This window comes from Colletotrichum scovillei (genome assembly GCF_011075155.1).
Source record: "Colletotrichum scovillei strain TJNH1 chromosome Unknown Contig00011, whole genome shotgun sequence".
Classification (NCBI taxonomy): Eukaryota; Fungi; Ascomycota; class Sordariomycetes; order Glomerellales; family Glomerellaceae; genus Colletotrichum; species Colletotrichum scovillei.
Genome location: NW_023336269.1, coordinates 3,382,438 through 3,400,017, shown reverse-complemented (window position 1 = coordinate 3,400,017; position 17,580 = coordinate 3,382,438). Strand labels below are relative to the sequence as shown.

Sequence of the window (17,580 nt, the reverse complement as noted above, 5' to 3'; positions counted from 1 at the left end):
TGAGGTCACTAAGCAGCAGTAGCTCATACGAAGTAGCACTGCAAGAGTTCGGCTCTTGGATCGCTTTTCCCCATCTCCTCACGATGTCATCAGTCAGTCAATAAACCGCCATCTCTACCTCTAGTGCATGCGTCTGATAAGTGTGTGCTTGTCTGTCGCCTCTACCGGTACTTCATTCTATGTACACCGAATCGGACGGAGCCGTGTCCGTCCAATCCCATCCACCCACCTTACTCGAACAGTGGCTTGCCCTTGCCGTGACATCATAACCTCCTTATCAATCATTCTATCTGCGAGAGGGCCGTAGCGCTATACCCGCCCCATCATCTTTAGACCGGTCACCGACACAGACTTCATCCTCACTGTGTAAGATATCCAGCCTCCATGGTATTATCCAGCCAAACACCCAAAATGACAATGGCCACACCCATAACACCCGTAACATAAATCGTGATCCGTTCACAATCGTACAAAATCACCACTCCAACGCGGCCCTCCCAGCCTTCGCAACCAGCTCCCGAATGACAGGCTCCAGCGCGCTCTTCTCTGTCTTTAGTCGCGCGCTCTGCTTGACCCGCGAGTAAAACACGGGACAGTCCTTGCTGTCGCACGGCACCTCATCCGCCGCCGGTAGCGCTGAGCAGCTTCGACAAACCTTCAACACGTCCATGTACTTCCTCTCCTCGTCCTTGAGTCGCGTCTGTAGGTTGAATAGCGAACTCGGCGCGTCTTGCTGGCACCTCCCACATAGTACGCCCTCCACATGCATCTTGATATTACATGAGATACACGATGCCGACTTGAGGTACGACTCCAGCGTCTTCTTGCTGCCGAGGCCCCCGGCCGCTCCAAGTGTCTGATCTACACGCCGGATTCGCTGCACTTTGGGCATCTCGTCGTACCACTGCCGGACATTGGCGCCAACCAGGTTAAAGATCCTCTCCAGCGGCGGGATCAGGTTCTTGGAAATGTAGTACTCCGCGTCCAGCTGCGAGTGCGAGTCGTTGAGCAGGTCTTCGGGCGCTACGCACCGGTCGATCAGACGCGCCCCGGGAGCACCCGTGATAACGACGTACGGCACCCGTTCTCCGTACTGCGGCTCGGCGCGCGCGTCTTCGAGCATCTTCTTGGTGCTGATGAGCGCACCCGGTGGCGGCGGGCCCTTGTCGCTGTATGTGCCGAGCTTCACCTCCCTCGCGTAGCAAAAGTCTTGCACCGAGACGGACCCGCGCATGATCTTTTCGCACTGCTTCTGGAAGTAGGCCTTGACCTCGCTGAGGTTCGCCGTCTCGAAAAGGAGCTTGAGGGCTTTCTCTTCAATCTTTTGCTCCGCCGGCGTCCCGTCACGCCTCACCGTCTCGATGCCTTTGGCGTCGAACTCAGGCGTGACCTGATCCTTGCTCTCGTACTTGTAACCCACGTAGCGCTTCTTCGCTAGGAGAACACACGGGTGATAGACCTTTTCAAACTTGAGCTTGACCGGTCTGGGGTTCATATCGGTGATGGCTTTGGCAATTTCGTTGCCAATGTCGAACGCCTGATCCTTGGTTCGACCCTTGAGATACACGAACAGACTGTCCGTGTCGCCGTAGACGACTTCCGCTCCCCATTGCTCCTGTGAGTGAATAAACGCGATAGCTCGCTCGAGCGTCTCGCGGCCTGTTTGAACGATACTGTCGGCAATCTCTGAGCAAGGCATACGACCAGAGAAAGATGCCGATGTGTATCCGTAGGTAACGTTGGCCAAAAGCTTCAGCGCCAGCTGCCTATTATTCAGCAGCGCCTGCAGCGTTTTGTCGTCCTTGTCTTGCTTCATCCCGCTCTTGACCATGACTCGGGTCTCCAAGATCTCGCCAAGCATCTTTGCGAGGAGAGATTTCCGAATCTCAGGCCGGACGTACATCATTCCGTTGGGCGTGATGTTGATGTGATCCTTTAGGAGCTCCAACAGCCTCTTGTGCCTCTGATACTCGGTGAAGCCCATCTTGTTCATCCCCCGCCAATTGACAATCCTGCCTAGGAATGTCGAGTAGCACAGATTATAGGCAATCATGACACTGGGGTACAGACTCTGGAAGTCAAGTACCAACAGCGGGCTGTTGTAAAAGTCGCTTTGGGGTTCCATCACCAGCGGGAGGCATTCCAATGCGTTTTGGCCGCCAACTTGCTTCCGACTGGGGGAAACTAGCATGAAGTTCTCGGGTTTTGCAATTCTGAACATAATGGACTCGACCTTGAATTGAGAACCGCGGGAAAAGACCGAGAAGAAGTCCACTCCCAACAGTCTAGCTTGCTCACTTGTTCTCGGTATGAGCTCGTTTGACTCCAATATCTGAATATCGATCCTCGTTCGTGTGAGGTAGTAGCGCGTCAGTTTGTCGAGGTCCCTCTGCCTACTGCTGTTGTACCATTGTGTCAGGGTTCTCCAGGAGTAGTGAGGTATGCGGCGGTGCAGAACGTGCCAGACGACATTCTCCATCGTATATTGAAGCAGGTTCAATTCTCCTCTCATGGCTCGCCAAATGTTGATCATGTGTCTGCCAGTCACGCGGATCGTCGACGTTGTGTTGAAGCCCCACCGATCATTCTCCTTTCCGATACGGCCGTGAGAGTTACTCTTCATACGTGAGAACTCGTCGCACAGATCGTAGTCGTACTTTACTCTGGCGCGTTCGATGAGATAGCCCCATGAGCTGCCATGAACCTCATAGCCTGTAAGGATATCAGGGTCGTGGTCTCTGACAATTTGCACCATGCGAACCATGACATCGAGCTCGGAAGATTCCTCGATAACCTCTGCAGAAACATAGCGCCGCATCCTCTGGGCGAGGGAACCATCTGGCGATAGGACAACGACACCAGCAATGATTCCCCCTGAAGCTTCCTGACTACTGCTGGCGGTGCCATCTGCTTTGATAGACCAGAATATGCACTGAACCTCATCCTCGTCAGGATTAGGAACAAACTTGCCCCGTGTGTTGACGTGAACCTCGAGGGCCATAGTACTCATGTATTGCGCTTCATGCTTGACACTGGTCGACTTTTTCTTGGGCGAGTATTTGAAGCCATGCTTGTTTTTCGGGGTAGGTCCATCAATCTGGGAGAGGTCGCGCCTCGTAGCTTGAGGGGTGCCCGTGATCTTTGCAGTAACGTTCTTTTGCGCTTTCTGCAGGGGATGCTTCTTGTTCCACCAATCTTGAACTTCTTTGGCGCTTGGAGGCGGTTGAGCTATCTCCCAGCTTCGATATGAACACAAGCTTGCTTGGGCGTCATAACGCACGTCGTTCTTGGCCTTGTCAATGGATGTGTCTGATTTGATGCCCATGCTGGCAGCAGATGTCCCAGTTGGATCAAACTCCGCCAGATACGGTAGAGTATTACTCTCGAGCCGAAATTCCCGACCGGCATACTCCCTGGGACGAGCCGGGACATCCTTCTCCTCGCTGTAGTAGGCATCTTGGTAAATCATATCGGGAATCTGCAGGTCCTTCATTGTCGACATGATAAGTTTTGGAGCGGGAGGCAGGACGCCAATCACACACTGGCGTTTTGCGGAAAAGGATCCGATCGCTGTCTGTATCCGATGAAGAATTGTTTCTGTTCCTGCTTCGGTCCCAAGTGAATCCGTTGTAGGAGTGGCAATTCGAACCTTCTTTGCTGGAGTGACCGGGCTGGGCTTGCTACGTGTCTCCTCCGATGCTACATTGAAGGAAACATGTTTTGGAGAATCCTTTTCAGCTTGTTGCGAGGCCCGAGGCGGGTTCATCTGGCTCAATCGAAGTTTCGTGCCCGGGTCCTCCTGGCTTTTGACTACTGGAAAACCCAATAACTGATTGGCCGCAGATTTCGAGCCTGCATTTTGAGAGGACCGTGGCTTGTCTTGGGAGTTTGGCGGCAACATCGTGACCTGATGCTTCTCAGAAGCTGTGCTATTACTTAGGATGCCTTTGAGCGACGGTTTGGGCACTACTGCATCGGACGCCGGAGCCACCGGAGGCTCGGTTCTCGAACGTTTGGTAGAAGACGCTATCGCATGCGGTGATATCGATCGCTTGACAGATTCTGTACGGCGATGACCTAGGCTTGATGGATCGCTCAGTTTTGACACAAGCCCTTCCTCCTCGGCCATGTCGAGCAGATCGTCCCAAACCGGTACCGTTGGTGGGTTCCCAGTCTTCAACCTGCTGGCACAGACGCCTTCGTATATAGATCCCAGTCCGTTGACGGTCTTCCTGACTGTCGGATCGCCAGCAACGGGTTGGCTTCTGGAACCAGTACCACTAGCGACTAATGGCTTTCCCTTGATACCGGTGCTATTGATTTGGTCATCCTGTCTTGCCTTCGGCTCGCCCATCTGAATGAGAGCCTCTTCGTCAGAGTCGGCTGGATAAGGGTCATAGTTGTCAACACCGAGATCGAGTACGCCCTGTTCGTCAACTTCGATGCTGCTGGCTGGATTCTTGTTTGCGGGAGCATGGTTCGACGGCAGTCCTAGAGCCGGTAGCAGGTTGGCGGGATACAAATCTTCTACTGACTGGAGTGCGGTCTTGACGGCAGCCTCAAGCGGCGAACGCTCCACAAAATTCTCAAAGCTCGGCGGCGCGGAGTCTTCCAACCCCTTTTCGGTTTCAATGAGTTTTGCGACTTCTTCTTTGTACTCTTCCTCATGGATCCATCCTTGCGGTTGCGAGTCGCGTTTATTCGCAGACATTGAGACCAAAACTTCTGCAGGAAAAGGGCTGCTTCCTGGGTCCGCATTGGGCATTTTCATTTTGCGGCGACGCGTCTCGTCTTTCCATAGACCAGCCATGCTGTAAACAAGCTTGATATCTGCTGGGAGAGGTTTAACGCGCTCAACAAAGTCGTGATGTAGCTGACGCTCCTTCACCAATCGCCGATTGGTAATGTGTTGAACGCAAATGTCTACCTCGATAGAGCAGTGGCTGACCCTCGGCAGAGTCAGATCATCGAGGACTCGAGTCTTAGGAATCGTCCGGTCATGCCAAAGGTGTTGAGAGTTCCCCTCTTGATCAAATGAAGGGATAGGGCCTCTGAAGTATACATCGGACACATCCAAGTAGCCACACCCGTACAGGTTATAGTCGGTCATGAACTGTAGTAAGTACTGGAGGTGGGCTTCGTAGGGTTGGAACTTCTGCTTAAGAATGACGCCCTGTTGGAGCAGATCGGATAACCTTGTCATGACGATGGGATTGAACATGTAGATCTTCAGGAAGAAGCGGTATCCAACGTGGAAACCATAGAATGGCACCCCTTTGACAAGGGTGATGCGGGCGACGAACTTTGCATTTTCTCCGAATTGATCACGTCGGTAGCTGACAGCCAAGGCATGATCAATGGAGAGATGAAGTCGATAGATGTACGCGCCCACTTTAAGCAGTTAGCAAGGTCCATTATATGGTTGGAGGACTTATATACCATCCTCGGGCTCTAAGCTGCCACGATACTCGACGTAGACGTATGGGAAAGCGCCGTGTATGTGAGCGCAGACTTTCTGCCCCGTTTCTGTCGACCCAAAAACCCTCACGACCGGAACCTTGGGGCCTTTCTTCGCCTGTGCAGGGCCGACATCATTCCGTAATTGGGGATCATAATGCGTCGGCGTCGCCTGGTAGTGGTCTATGCAGTTCAACCGAACGCGGAAAAGGTCCATGGTGGAGGCTGTAAACACTCATGGAGGATGAGATGGTAGGATGGAGAACAATGTCATGATAAGGAAGAGCAGCGGTCGGCTTGGTGCATGGTCAGACGGGTTCAATGACACTAAGCAGCAAATTCACGACGCGACAAGGTCATGTTGATGCAGGATCCGACGCGTGCTGGGCCAAGAGGAAACGCCTAGGGTCCGCGCAGTCATGTGGCAACACGCGTGACACTTTGCTCCTTCGGTACGCCATCCTGCCTGGCCACTGTCCGCTAGAGTCAAGTAGGTACCTTGGTGTGGGGCATTCTCTAGGACATCTTACCTTACTGAAGCGTCCCGCAGGCTTAAGCATCTTCCACCTTACTATAGGGTCGCAATTCGTCATTTATTCAGCCATGAACTTGCTGGCGGATACACTTGAAACTTTGATATTGGATTAATTGAGACTTCCAATGCAAAGATATAGCGTGCTTATTCAAGAAGGACCAAACGAGAATTGAATGCGTAAATCTTGGCCATTCTGTATCCATACCTTAGCCATCCATGAAATATGAGGGCGACTGCTTACATAAGGATAAGGAGCCTTAATACCTGTGCTTTTCCCGACCCAGATTCGCGACGTGAATGCGCCGCCGCCCAAACTTTCTCTAGCAACAACCCTCTCATACCCTCACAAAACGCCAAGATGCCGCCGCCGCCTCCACCGCCGAGAAAGACCGACCCCAAGGCGTCCGCCGCCGCAAAGGAGGAGAATATCTACATTCCCTCTTTCATCAGTAAACGTCCCTTTTATGCCGGCGAAGAAGGCGATGACCAGACCGACTACCTTGAGCATCAGCGTATTCAGAAGAAAAATGAGCAGTCACAATGGTACGATCGCGGTCGCAAGGCCGGCCCGGCAGCCACAAAGTACCGGAAAGGCGCATGCGAAAACTGCGGCGCCATGACGCACAAAGCGAAAGACTGCCTCAGTCGGCCGAGGGCGAAAGGCGCAAAGTGGACTGGCAGGGACATTCAGGCCGACGAGGTCGTTCAGGACGTCAAGCTTGGCTGGGATGCCAAACGTGACCGCTGGAATGGATACGACCCTAAGGAATACCGCAATGTCGTCGAGGAGTTCAACGAGATGGAGAAGCTGAGGAAGCAGGCGCTTGCTAAGGGCGAGACGGAGGAGGAGGAGCAGGACGATGGCGACAAGTACGCAGAGGAGAACGACATGAGCAAACATCAAAGTACAGCTACGCGACAGCTGAGAATACGAGAGGACACGGCAAAGTACCTCGTCAACCTAGACTTGGAATCGGCAAAGTACGACCCAAAGACGAGATCCCTTGTGGACGGCGGCGCAACGGTGGACAAAGCTGCGAATCTCTTTGCAGAGGAAGGCTTCATGCGCGGATCAGGCGACGCCGGCGAGTTCGAGCAAGCACAGCGATACGCTTGGGAGGCTCAGGAGAAGAGTGGTGACACCACAAAACATTTGCAAGCCAACCCCACGGCTGGAGAGTTTTACAGGAAGAAGGAGAAGGAAGAGGCCGAGAAGAAGCGTGCAGAGCGGGAGAAGAAGCTCAAGGAGCTATACGGCGACAACTCGCAGTACACCATGCCCGACGAACTGAAGAACGTCATAACCGAGTCGGAGAAGTATGTCGAGTATGACGAGAGCGGCCTTATCAAGGGCGCGCCCAAGGTTATCGCCAAGTCAAAGTACCCCGAGGACGTGTACATCCACAACCACACATCTGTCTGGGGCAGCTGGTGGTCGAATTTTCAATGGGGCTACGAATGCTGTCACTCGGTGGTCAAGAACAGTTACTGCACGGGTGAGGAGGGCAAGTTGGCTTGGGAAGCTTCTGAACGGCAACGTACTGGTGCTTCATTGGCGATGCAAATGGAGCAACAGGCGGAGATTCCAAAGGCGGATGACACCCCGGTGAACAAGCCGGCGACGAAGCGGACAGCGGAAGAGATGATGGGCGGTGTCACCGAGGAAGAGATGGAGGAATACAGGAGAAAGAGGACAGCGGCGAACGACCCGATGGCCAAGTTCCTTGGCAAGGATGAATTGGTCTAGACTACCTAGGTATGTAGGCATGGCTTATGAGCATTGCATTGGACAAACATGATACCCATTTCCCTGTCAAACGTTCGCATGCAAGACGATGCCTTGAGGTGCCCTGAACTGAACAAGAAAAAGACTTTTGTGTAACATTCATTCGTGGTATCCGTATTTGATGCAATCATTCCATTTTGCCTCTGGCGAACGCCGTGACTATAAACACCCCGATGATCCCAATGGCTGGCTTTTGGTGTACCAACCATTCCCAGAGTTTTTTTTGACCAATCCTTAGCATTAATGGCGATGCATTTACTCGTCATCCTCCTCGTCGTCACCACCGTCACCCTTGGACTCGGCGGCAGCGGCCTTCTTTCTGCGGACACGGCCGGGGCGGCCACCACCGAAGGGCGAGGTAAGGGCGAAGTCGATGTGCTTCTGGGAGTCGAGACGGACGATGAAGGAGGGAACGTTGACGATCTGCTTGCCGACACGGATGTGACGCTGGCGGATGAGGACACGGGCGTGGTGGATGGACTTGGCGAGACCGAGCTTGTAGACGCAAGTCTGGAGGCGGCGCTCAAGGAAATCCTCGACCTTCAGGGCCAGGACGTAATCGAGCTTCATGCGGGACTCATCGAGGACACCGACGCGCACGAGACGGCGAATGAGGGCATTGCCTTCGAAGAGACGCTTGGGGTCCTTCTCGTCGAGGGTCAAAAGCTGACTGTGGTGATTGTTAGCCAGGGATATTCCCCCACGCGACCATTTTGCGACAGAGCCAAAATCACATACCGGGCAGCACGACGAATCTTGGAGAGGGTAAGCTGGACACGCCAGACCTCACGCTTGTTGCGGAGACCGTACTCGCCAACGAGCTTAAGCTCGGAGTCACTATTATCGTATCGAAGTCAGTGGTGTGATTCACGACTTAAACAGAGCAAGCTCTTGTTCAGTGGCCGGAGAATACTGACAGACGGGCGGCCTCGAAGGGACGGTTGGGGACCTTGGAGGTCTTGGAGTAGGTGAGGCTGTTGCGCGAAATCGAATTAGCATATTGGATTTGGCGATGCGACTGCGGTTCAGTCTACTTACGGCGCCATCTTGCCGACTCGTCGATATCCTTCGAATTGTGGTTGACGAAGAAAACGAAAGGGGAAAAAAAAGAAGAGCCTCTCGTGAAACTTGCAACACTCAATGCGAAAAATGGCTGTGGGGAGCGAGGGCTGACTAGCGCCTGTCAAATTGCGGGTCCTGTTCGCCTACGGTCACGTGCAGTGCCCTTTCCACAACGAAAAAAGAATTACGGGACTGAGTCAGCAGAGCACACACACGTCGCCGATTTTTTGCCTTGCCCGTTGTGTCTGGAACTTCGTGATCTTTTTCAAGACCCGACAACACCATCACCAAATTCCGCCCTCTACGACAACCACTCCGGCAAAATGGGTCACCCAGCGGGTCTTCGCGCGGGAACGCGCGTACGTATTACCCAGCTACGAATTAACTCGAGATTGCGGCCGGATTGCTGACGGTTAGCTTGCAGTATGCGTTCAGCAGAAACTTCCGTGAGAAGGGTATGATCAAGCTCTCCACGTACCTTCGCCAGTACAGAGTCGGAGATATCGTCGACATCAAGACCAACGGTGCCGTCCAGAAGGGGTAAGCGAACAACCCGCCCTCGAATCCGAATTGCGACAATTGGAAGACTCGGGGTCTTGGTTGGGAGGAATTGCGAAAATGGGTGCAATGCATGTGGGAGCAGAGGGCTGACTTGTCGGATTACAGTATGCCTCACAAGGTCTACCACGGCAAGACCGGTGTCATCTACAACGTCACCAAGTCCGCCGTCGGTATCATCATCTACAAGAAGGTGAAGCACCGCTACATCGAGAAGCGCATCAACATCCGCGTCGAGCACATCTCCCCCTCCCGTTCGAGAGACGACTTCATCCGCCGTGTCAAGGAGAACGCCGCCCTGAAGAAGAAGGCCCAGGCCGAGGGCAAGGCCCTCACCCTCAAGCGCCTCCCTCTCATGCCCCGTGAGGCCCGCACCGTCGACTTCAAGGAGAACAAGCCCCAGACGGTCACCCCTCTCCCCTACGAGACGACGATTTAGAGTGTCTTTTGGGTGGTTTGTGGGTTCTTCTTTTGCATGTGGTGTTTACGTGAGGAACGGAAGAATTCTAGCATGGAACGGCATCACGTTTTCGGCAACGTCCATAGGGAATGGGAAAAAAAAAGACCAATGACACTTCATCGTTCACACCTACACGAGGAAATGCTACCTGTGAGACCCGCTGGCCCTTTTGCGATCCTGCCGCGATGCCTCGGGTCCTGTCACTGTCAGGTCGGAGGCATTGGCACAGGTTCTGGTGTATGGTGTTGTGTGCTCGTGGGGAACAAGGTCAATGCGAGATGCCTGTGAAAGGCAGGCGAATAGTTGGCCCTGCTGCCCGCTGGGCCCTCATGATACCCTCAGTCAAATGAAGAACACGACCGACGATCATTTATCAAGTGCAACTATGTCATGGTGAACTGATATGTCGCTTGGGCAGTCATATTATAAAGCTCGTACGCGGCCAGCTCCTTCAGTGAGTATGAGCTACAACTACTCTATGAGCTGCTAGCCAGCGGGATGCCAACCTGCGGCTCTCTCAACATCGGTTAACTAAAAAGCAGCTGTGGTATAATTGAGCGATACTCTCTGCTCTTGCACTATCCTCATCATCCAGAGCTGTCAAAAGCATAAGCTCTTAATTCCGGATTCAGTCCTGCCTAGGTAGTCCCTGATAGGAGCTTCTTAGTTCAGACCTGATACATGCAAATGCGCTTTTGTGGCTACATTCCAGACGCAAAACCATCCCAGTGGCCTTACTCACGCACACCAGTTGCTATGCACCAACCAATTGCTGGATTTCCCCAAGCTTGATTTCTGATAACTCGTCGAGTTGTCTGATACTAGAGCCATGCCATGTTATCCCGTCGTTGGGGTTTTCTGGAATTCAACGACCGTTTGCTGTGAGCGCAGGGGCCTTTTAAACCAACTTCGGTGGCATGAACCCCACCATTATCGTCATGGGATTAGATCGGACAGGCATTCGCCTGTGGCTTCAGGTGCTTTGCCTGCGCTGGGACGCTGGAGGGGTGACACTGACACCGCTGCGTCCGCCGGATTAGCATTGTTCCAGATTTCATGCCCAACCTAACCCAGTGGAGGATCGCAACGACGACGGCTTGGCGCAATCCCCGGAGCTTGCGCATGTTGCAGAACCCAGCCACACTCGAGCTGCTTTAGACATCTTGGGAGCTTGGTCAACGCTGACGACTCCTTCCCGCCTCTCCCACTTGGCACGGAAGTCGCTCACGATATCTTCTTCCCCTCCAATTCCTGCGAATTTTTCTCCCCCAGATCTTTCACTGGGCTTCACTGCGACTCTTGGGCAGCATTGCGTGCACGTGGAGCTGTCTCCTTAAACCGTCGGGAGACGTCATTTCCTCGAACCATCCGAAACCCCCATTACGCGCCCTTCACCCCCGACCACCACTAACGACCCCGCGAACGAAAAATCGCCCATCATGGCTGCCGTGCCCGATACCAGGCATACTAAGTCCGTAATCCTCAACCATCTTGAGACTTCGTGGCCCAATCGTGGCTGTCTCCCCGCCTTTGCGACTGTGCACTGACACTCTGTGAAGGACCGACCAGGAGTTGGCGATCAACATCAAGAAGGCCACGAACCCCGACGAGACGGCGCCGAAGCGGAAACATGTGCGCAGCTGCATTGTGTACACATGGGACCACCGGTCTTCTCAGGCCTTCTGGGCCGGGATGAAGGTGTAAGTGAACTATTGTAAGTCGGGAGATGGGCCGATTGCTGACAGGCGGCGCCGCGTTGTAGGCAACCCATTCTTGCCGACGAAGTTCAGACTTTCAAAGCCCTGATTACGGTCCACAAAGTCCTCCAAGAAGGACACCCGAACACGCTGAGGGAGGCCATGGCGCAGAGAGGTTGGATCGACAGCTTGAATCGCGGCATGGGCGGAGAGGGAGTGCGCGGATACAGCCCTTTGATCCGGGAATACGTTTACTACCTCTTGGCGAAGCTTTCTTTCCACCAGCAGCATCCCGAGTTTAACGGCACTTTCGAATACGAGGAGTACCTCAGCTTGAAGGCCATCAACGACCCCAACGAGGGGTACGAGACAATCACAGACTTGATGACACTGCAAGATAAGATTGAGCAGTTCCAGAAGTTGATCTTCTCACACTTCCGTCACGTTGGAAACAACGAGTGTCGAATTTCCTCTCTCGTGCCCCTCGTGCAGGAGAGTTACGGTATTTACAAGTTTATCACAAGCATGCTTCGCGCCATGCACTCGAGTAAGTTGCATCGGACCCCCTCCCCCTTGGCGGACAAGGGTGATTTCGCTAATCGGCTACAGCCACCGGCGACGTCGAGGCGCTTTCGCCCCTACGAGAACGATACGATGCCCAACATTACCGCCTCGTCAAGTTCTACTACGAGTGCTCGAACCTGCGCTATCTGACCAGCTTGATCACGATCCCCAAGCTGCCGCAAGACCCTCCCAACCTGTTGGCGGAAGACGACGAGGCACCCGCACTTCCGGCGCGCCCGAAGCAGGAAATTGAGAGACGCCCCACTCCACCCCCTGAACCGAAATCACAGGAGCCAGATGACATTTCCGAATTCTGGAAGAACGAGCTGGAGCGCCAGAACCGAGAGTACGAAGAGCAGCAGAGAGTCCTCGAGGAACAACAGCGTCAACAGATGTTGATGCAGCAACAGGCGCAGCAGCAGGCACAACGAGACTTTGAGGAGCAGCAGCGGCAGTTGGCGGAGCAGCAGCGCAGGGAACAGGAGGCCCTGATGCAGCAGCAAATGCAGTATCAGACCCAGGGTCGGCTTGCAGAGTTGGAACAGGAGAACTTCAATGCGAGAGCCCAGTATGAGCGTGACCAGCTTATGCTTCAGCAATACGACCAGAGGGTCAAGGGTCTGGAGAATGAGCTTGCACAGATCCAGGGACATTACGGCCAGCAAATCACGAGCAAAGATGAGCAAATCAGAGCTCTACAGGAGCAAGTCAACACGTGGCGGACGAAGTATGAAGCGCTCGCAAAGCTGTACTCCCAGCTTCGCCACGAGCACTTGGATCTGCTCCAAAAGTTCAAGTCTGTGCAGCTCAAGGCTGCCTCAGCCCAGGAGGCCATTGAGCGGCGAGAGAAGCTTGAACGCGAGATCAAGACGAAGAACCTCGAGCTCGCTGATATGATTAGAGAGAGGGACCGCGCGCTCCATGACAAGGACCGCTTGCAGGGTGCCAACAAGGATGAGCTCGAAAAGCTCAAGCGAGAGCTCCGCATGGCCCTGGATCGTGCCGACAACATCGAGAGAAGCAAAGGAAACGAGCTCTCAACAATGTTGTCTAAGTACAACCGTGAGATGGCCGATCTCGAGGAGGCCCTACGACTCAAGTCTCGCGCTCTGGACGACGCCCAGGCCAAGATCAGGAATGGAGACTCTGACCTTGAGCAGCTTCTTCGCGACAAGGAGGAGGAGCTGGAAGTCTACAAGGCCGGCATGGATCAGACACTTATCGAGCTCAACGAGCTGAAGTTGAACCAGGGCGATACTGACACCGTTATTGACGGGCAGATTGATGCCTTGATCATGGCCAACCTGGACAAGATCAACGACATCATCGACTCTGTGCTACAATCCGGTGTGCAGAGAGTAGATGATGCGCTTTACGAGTTGGATTCAACGATGCAGGCCGGAAACCAGAACGCATCGCCATCCTACGTGCTCTCGCAGATTGAGAAGGCCTCGTCCAGCGCCATGGAGTTTGCTACGGCATTCAACAACTTCATCGCCGACGGCCCCAACGCGACTCACGCCGAGCTCATCAAGGCCATCAACGTCTTTGCTGGCGCTCTTGCGGACGTCTGCAGCAACGCCAAGGGTATCACCCGTTTGGCAACCGACGAGAAGAAGAGCGATGCTCTGATGAACGGCACCCGGCAGTCCGCTTCTTCTACCGTCAAGTTCTTCCGCGGCCTTCAGAGTTTCCGCCTGGAGGGTATGGACCCCATCCAGAAGACGGACGTCGTCATCAACAGCAACAACGAGGTGCAGATGAACCTTCAGAAGCTGAACAAGCTCGTCGAGACGTTCGCGCCCAACACTGGCAAGCTCGCGGGCAAGGGCGACTTGGGCGACATTGTCGATTCCGAACTCAGCAAGGCGGCCGATGCCATTGCGGCCGCTGCTGCTCGCCTCGCCAAGCTGAAGAACAAGCCTCGCGAAGGGTACTCTACCTACGAGCTCAAGGTGCACGACGGCATTCTCGATGCCGCCATGGCCATCACCAACGCCATTGCGCAGCTGATCAAAGCCGCCACGGTGACGCAGCAGGAGATTGTCCAGGCAGGCCGAGGCTCGTCCTCGAGAACCGCCTTCTACAAGAAGAACAACAGATGGACCGAGGGTCTTATTTCAGCCGCCAAGGCTGTGGCGTCTTCCACCAACACCCTGATCGAGACCGCAGACGGCGTCTTGTCGAACCGCAACAGCCCCGAGCAGCTCATTGTGGCATCCAACGACGTGGCAGCCTCCACGGCTCAGCTCGTAGCCGCCAGCAGAGTCAAGGCTGGCTTCATGTCCAAGAGCCAAGAGAACCTCGAGCAGGCCAGCAAGGCTGTTGGTGCTGCATGCAGGGCGCTCGTGCGCCAGGTGCAGAACATGATCAAGGACCGCAACGCGGAGGACGAGGCGGTCGACTACTCCAAGCTCGGAGCCCACGAGTTCAAGGTCCGGGAGATGGAGCAACAGGTACGTTTAATTGATTCGCGCATCGTGAACTATGCCAACTGCCGTGTGATGGCGGTGGCCGGAGACAACTCCGTCGCAGCCATCCTCGTCATTTGCGGCTAGTGCCTTGCTTGGCGACGAAGAGAGAAAAGAGAAATGCTGACGCGTGCGGCGCTACCACTTTTAGGTCGAGATTCTGCAGTTGGAGAACTCCCTCTCGGCCGCAAGACACAGGCTAGGAGAGATGCGCAAGATCTCTTACCAGGAGGACTAGGGGCTTGCGACGCCGACAACGTGAGCCACAGTATCCGTAGCAGCAGTCGTTTTTTACATTCCACGGCCCGGAGTTGGACTCCGACGGGAGGGAGAAGGAGCGCGAATCTTTTGTGGACTGCGGGTTCGACCTTTTCTCGCAAGTTCTATCTGGAATCATCATACCTCGGTGTACTTCGGTCGTTTCTTCTTCGCAAAAGGACGGGAGGGGAGGTGTTTGTTTATTATTTGAACATGCTTCTTCATTGAGGATTCATATCTTCCCCATTCCTGGTAGATAAGTCCGGAGTGGGGCGAAGATCTCTTCTCGTGTGAGGTGATGGGAGTATAGGTCATCTATTTGATACAAGTTTTTTGTTGAACCTCCCTTTCTTGTGCCATCTGTGTTGAATCTGCTTGAGCGTTTACCCAGGGCGGGGCGACTAGCAGATGTGATGATGTTCTGAGGGAAACTCTACGGTACATTCAAGCCTCGTTACCTCAACCCTTAACCCTTGACCCGGTCTTCGGGTCTCCGGATCTATCTCCGGGTCTATTCCCAGATCTCGTCTCCCGTTCAAAAGGATGCGTGGTAAGTCAAGCGTGGCTTTTTCCTCGGCTTTCCTCACATGGCTATGCGAGGCTTGCACCCAAGTCTCGCAGGTATTTCTCCTTCTCACACACCCCGTGATGGCGTACCCGGAACCGCGACGGATTCAGGGTTCATCCTCCGGACCATCTATCCTGCGCTGGTTCATACGAATTGGCGGCGCGCGGGTTCGGTTTGTCGCTAGTAACGGACCACGCATGGCAAGGCAAGGCTGAAAACGGACGAAGGAGGGGTGAGGGGGTGGGAAAAAGGGGGACAACAAAACACCCTCCAGCCCTTTCGTTTATGTTTCTCTTGTCAAGCCCCTCCGTTGGAAGTTTTACCAAGGCTAAGAAGAAGCCTAAATGTGTAATCTTGGGACGCCTCTTTTTTTCCACGCACCCTAAGCTTCCACCCCTCCCTCCCCTTTTGATACTCCGGTAGAGGGAACACGTCCGATTGAGTGGCATTCTACTTCCTCCCACCGTGACTTGCCTTACAGACCTGGTACCTTGGGAGTTTCCAGCGGGTTGATTCCGAGGGGGGGTTTTGCGCGTGGCTCGAAGCCATTCCCTCCATCCTCCACCTACTACCTACCTACCCTAGGAACGCCATCACTGCCCGTGAGAAGATGGTCTGCCTGCCAACCCGGTTCTCGGAGACGTGAGGAGAAAACGAAAGCCAAAGCTAGGCTGTGAATGGCATCGTTTATCATCGTCACACCTGTGGCGTTTGCAAAGCCCACCCGCCCCTCTCCGAGGCCCAACCCGTGAGAAGCAACACAGAGGAGATCAGAGGGGAGTGAGGAGTGAGATACGAACAAGTATCTCGAGACGACGGTTGAGGTACCCCTTTCCCCCTCATGAAGATCTCAAGCTTCGCTAGCACGCCTAGCAAGACTCGTGAATCTGTCCCTGGAATTCTCGGTTAGCACTGTGGCAATTTTGGAATCATTTTCTCTGCGTCTTGCGGAATTGTCGGGCAGACGATCCGGTTAGAATTTGGGAGAGAGAGTGAAGTATGACGATGTCATGTTGTCTCCCTCTCATATCATCATGGGAAATGCAAAGATATGTTTCACTAGTTGTACTTGGAGGTGTTGGAGAAGCTACTCCACGACGGGGAACATAGATACATTTCTCTCCATGTTATCTCAACCTGTAATAGATTTGGTTGATTGAGGCTCTATCCATCCAGGAAAATCCCATGGTTTCTTGATTGGAATCTGCTACAATTTCTCTATCTTCTTGATCCTCTAGAAATGCAATCATGTCAGACAGCATTAAAGCCCTCACGCTCTTCGAAACATTGACGTCCAAGCGACCGTATCAAAATGATTGATCCTCATTAGCATCACGGCAAAGACTTCGCAACAGTCGGATACGCGTGTCATCCCTTCGTTCTATGTTTTACGCAAGAAAGGGCGTACATCCAACAGACTCTATCCAACAGTCCCGTGAAAGCCGTCCGACCCGCCTGGGCAGCTCTAGCACCCTCCCTAGATCATTCCTCCCCGGCCCAATCGCCAACGTTCCAGCTGTCACTGTCTGAAAACTTCAGTAGTGAAGAAGAAAAACCCCACGGCACGCAACGAAACAAGTTGGTCTCCTGCGGTCAAGCTTTACGTTTTGCGTCGATGCGGCACGCGGCTTGGCCTTGGTATTTCTCCACAACCGAAGCCGTGTAAGCGAGCCATCCAGCCAGCCCAACGACGGGAAGTAAAGTAGTGGTAGTGCTGGGCTCTACGCTCGACCCAAATCTCTCTCTCAGACACTTGACTCAGGTCTAAGCCGTCCGAGATCCCGCGTTGACTCAGACACTAAAGTTCCCGCGCCGGCAATAAGCCTCCCGCTGCTTCGGAGAGGGGCCCGGCTCCCCGAGATCTGGCGCGGGCCCTCTTCAGGCTTCAAGTGCGAGTCCACCTCCCGAAGGTTCCCGGGGTCTCCGCTGTCCGTCCGAAGTCGAGGCTTCCAACTTCATCAGCGGGGCCCATGGCTTCCGATGGCTTGAGAGGGACGCGCACCCCCCTTCGCCGGGAGATGCCCACCTAATCACAACCTAACCACACATCGGTTTCCCTCGTTGCTGTCTTCTTGTGGTGTCTTCCAGAAGATGAAAGATAGCATGTAACTATATTCTCATCGGACGCTAGTCGTGAAGCAGCAATGCGCTTGTTCTCGACCCC

At 54.0% G+C, this 17,580-nt stretch overlaps 5 protein-coding genes across 5 annotated transcripts; 3 read left to right on the top strand and 2 right to left on the bottom strand.

The window, feature by feature from the left end:
- Positions 1-472: 472 nt before the first annotated feature.
- Positions 473-5,674, bottom strand: HER10_EVM0003773 (DNA polymerase family B; the record flags this gene model as incomplete). The annotated part of the gene is made up of 2 exons (XM_035473437.1): positions 473-5,391; positions 5,440-5,674. The coding sequence occupies 2 exons, from the start codon at positions 5,672-5,674 to the stop codon at positions 476-478; spliced, it is 5,151 nt and encodes a 1,716-aa protein (XP_035326728.1). The 3' UTR covers positions 473-475.
- Positions 5,675-6,302: 628 nt separating this feature from the next.
- HER10_EVM0008545 (40S ribosomal protein S9) lies at positions 6,303-8,910 on the bottom strand. Its single transcript, XM_035478062.1, has 4 exons — positions 8,817-8,910; positions 8,696-8,752; positions 8,517-8,615; positions 6,303-8,448 (listed from the first exon to the last, which is right to left on the bottom strand). The coding sequence occupies exons 1-4, from the start codon at positions 8,822-8,824 to the stop codon at positions 8,034-8,036; spliced, it is 579 nt and encodes a 192-aa protein (XP_035327065.1). The 5' UTR covers positions 8,825-8,910; the 3' UTR covers positions 6,303-8,033.
- Positions 6,351-7,739, top strand: HER10_EVM0009566 (pre-mRNA-splicing factor SLU7; the record flags this gene model as incomplete). The annotated part of the gene is made up of 1 exon (XM_035479051.1): positions 6,351-7,739. One exon carries the CDS (start codon positions 6,351-6,353, stop codon positions 7,737-7,739), a length of 1,389 nt encoding a protein of 462 aa, XP_035327168.1.
- A 27-nt stretch (positions 8,911-8,937) lies between the features above and the next one.
- HER10_EVM0000902 (ribosomal protein L21e) lies at positions 8,938-10,281 on the top strand. Its single transcript, XM_035470669.1, has 3 exons — positions 8,938-9,199; positions 9,265-9,380; positions 9,507-10,281. Exons 1-3 carry the CDS (start codon positions 9,164-9,166, stop codon positions 9,835-9,837), a joined length of 483 nt encoding a protein of 160 aa, XP_035326505.1. The 5' UTR covers positions 8,938-9,163; the 3' UTR covers positions 9,838-10,281.
- A 691-nt stretch (positions 10,282-10,972) lies between these two features.
- HER10_EVM0003420 (SLA2) lies at positions 10,973-15,144 on the top strand. The gene is made up of 5 exons (XM_035473095.1): positions 10,973-11,329; positions 11,418-11,558; positions 11,621-12,102; positions 12,165-14,575; positions 14,742-15,144. Exons 1-5 carry the CDS (start codon positions 11,298-11,300, stop codon positions 14,826-14,828), a joined length of 3,153 nt encoding a protein of 1,050 aa, XP_035326698.1. The 5' UTR covers positions 10,973-11,297; the 3' UTR covers positions 14,829-15,144.
- The last annotated feature ends 2,436 nt before the right edge of the window (positions 15,145-17,580 follow it).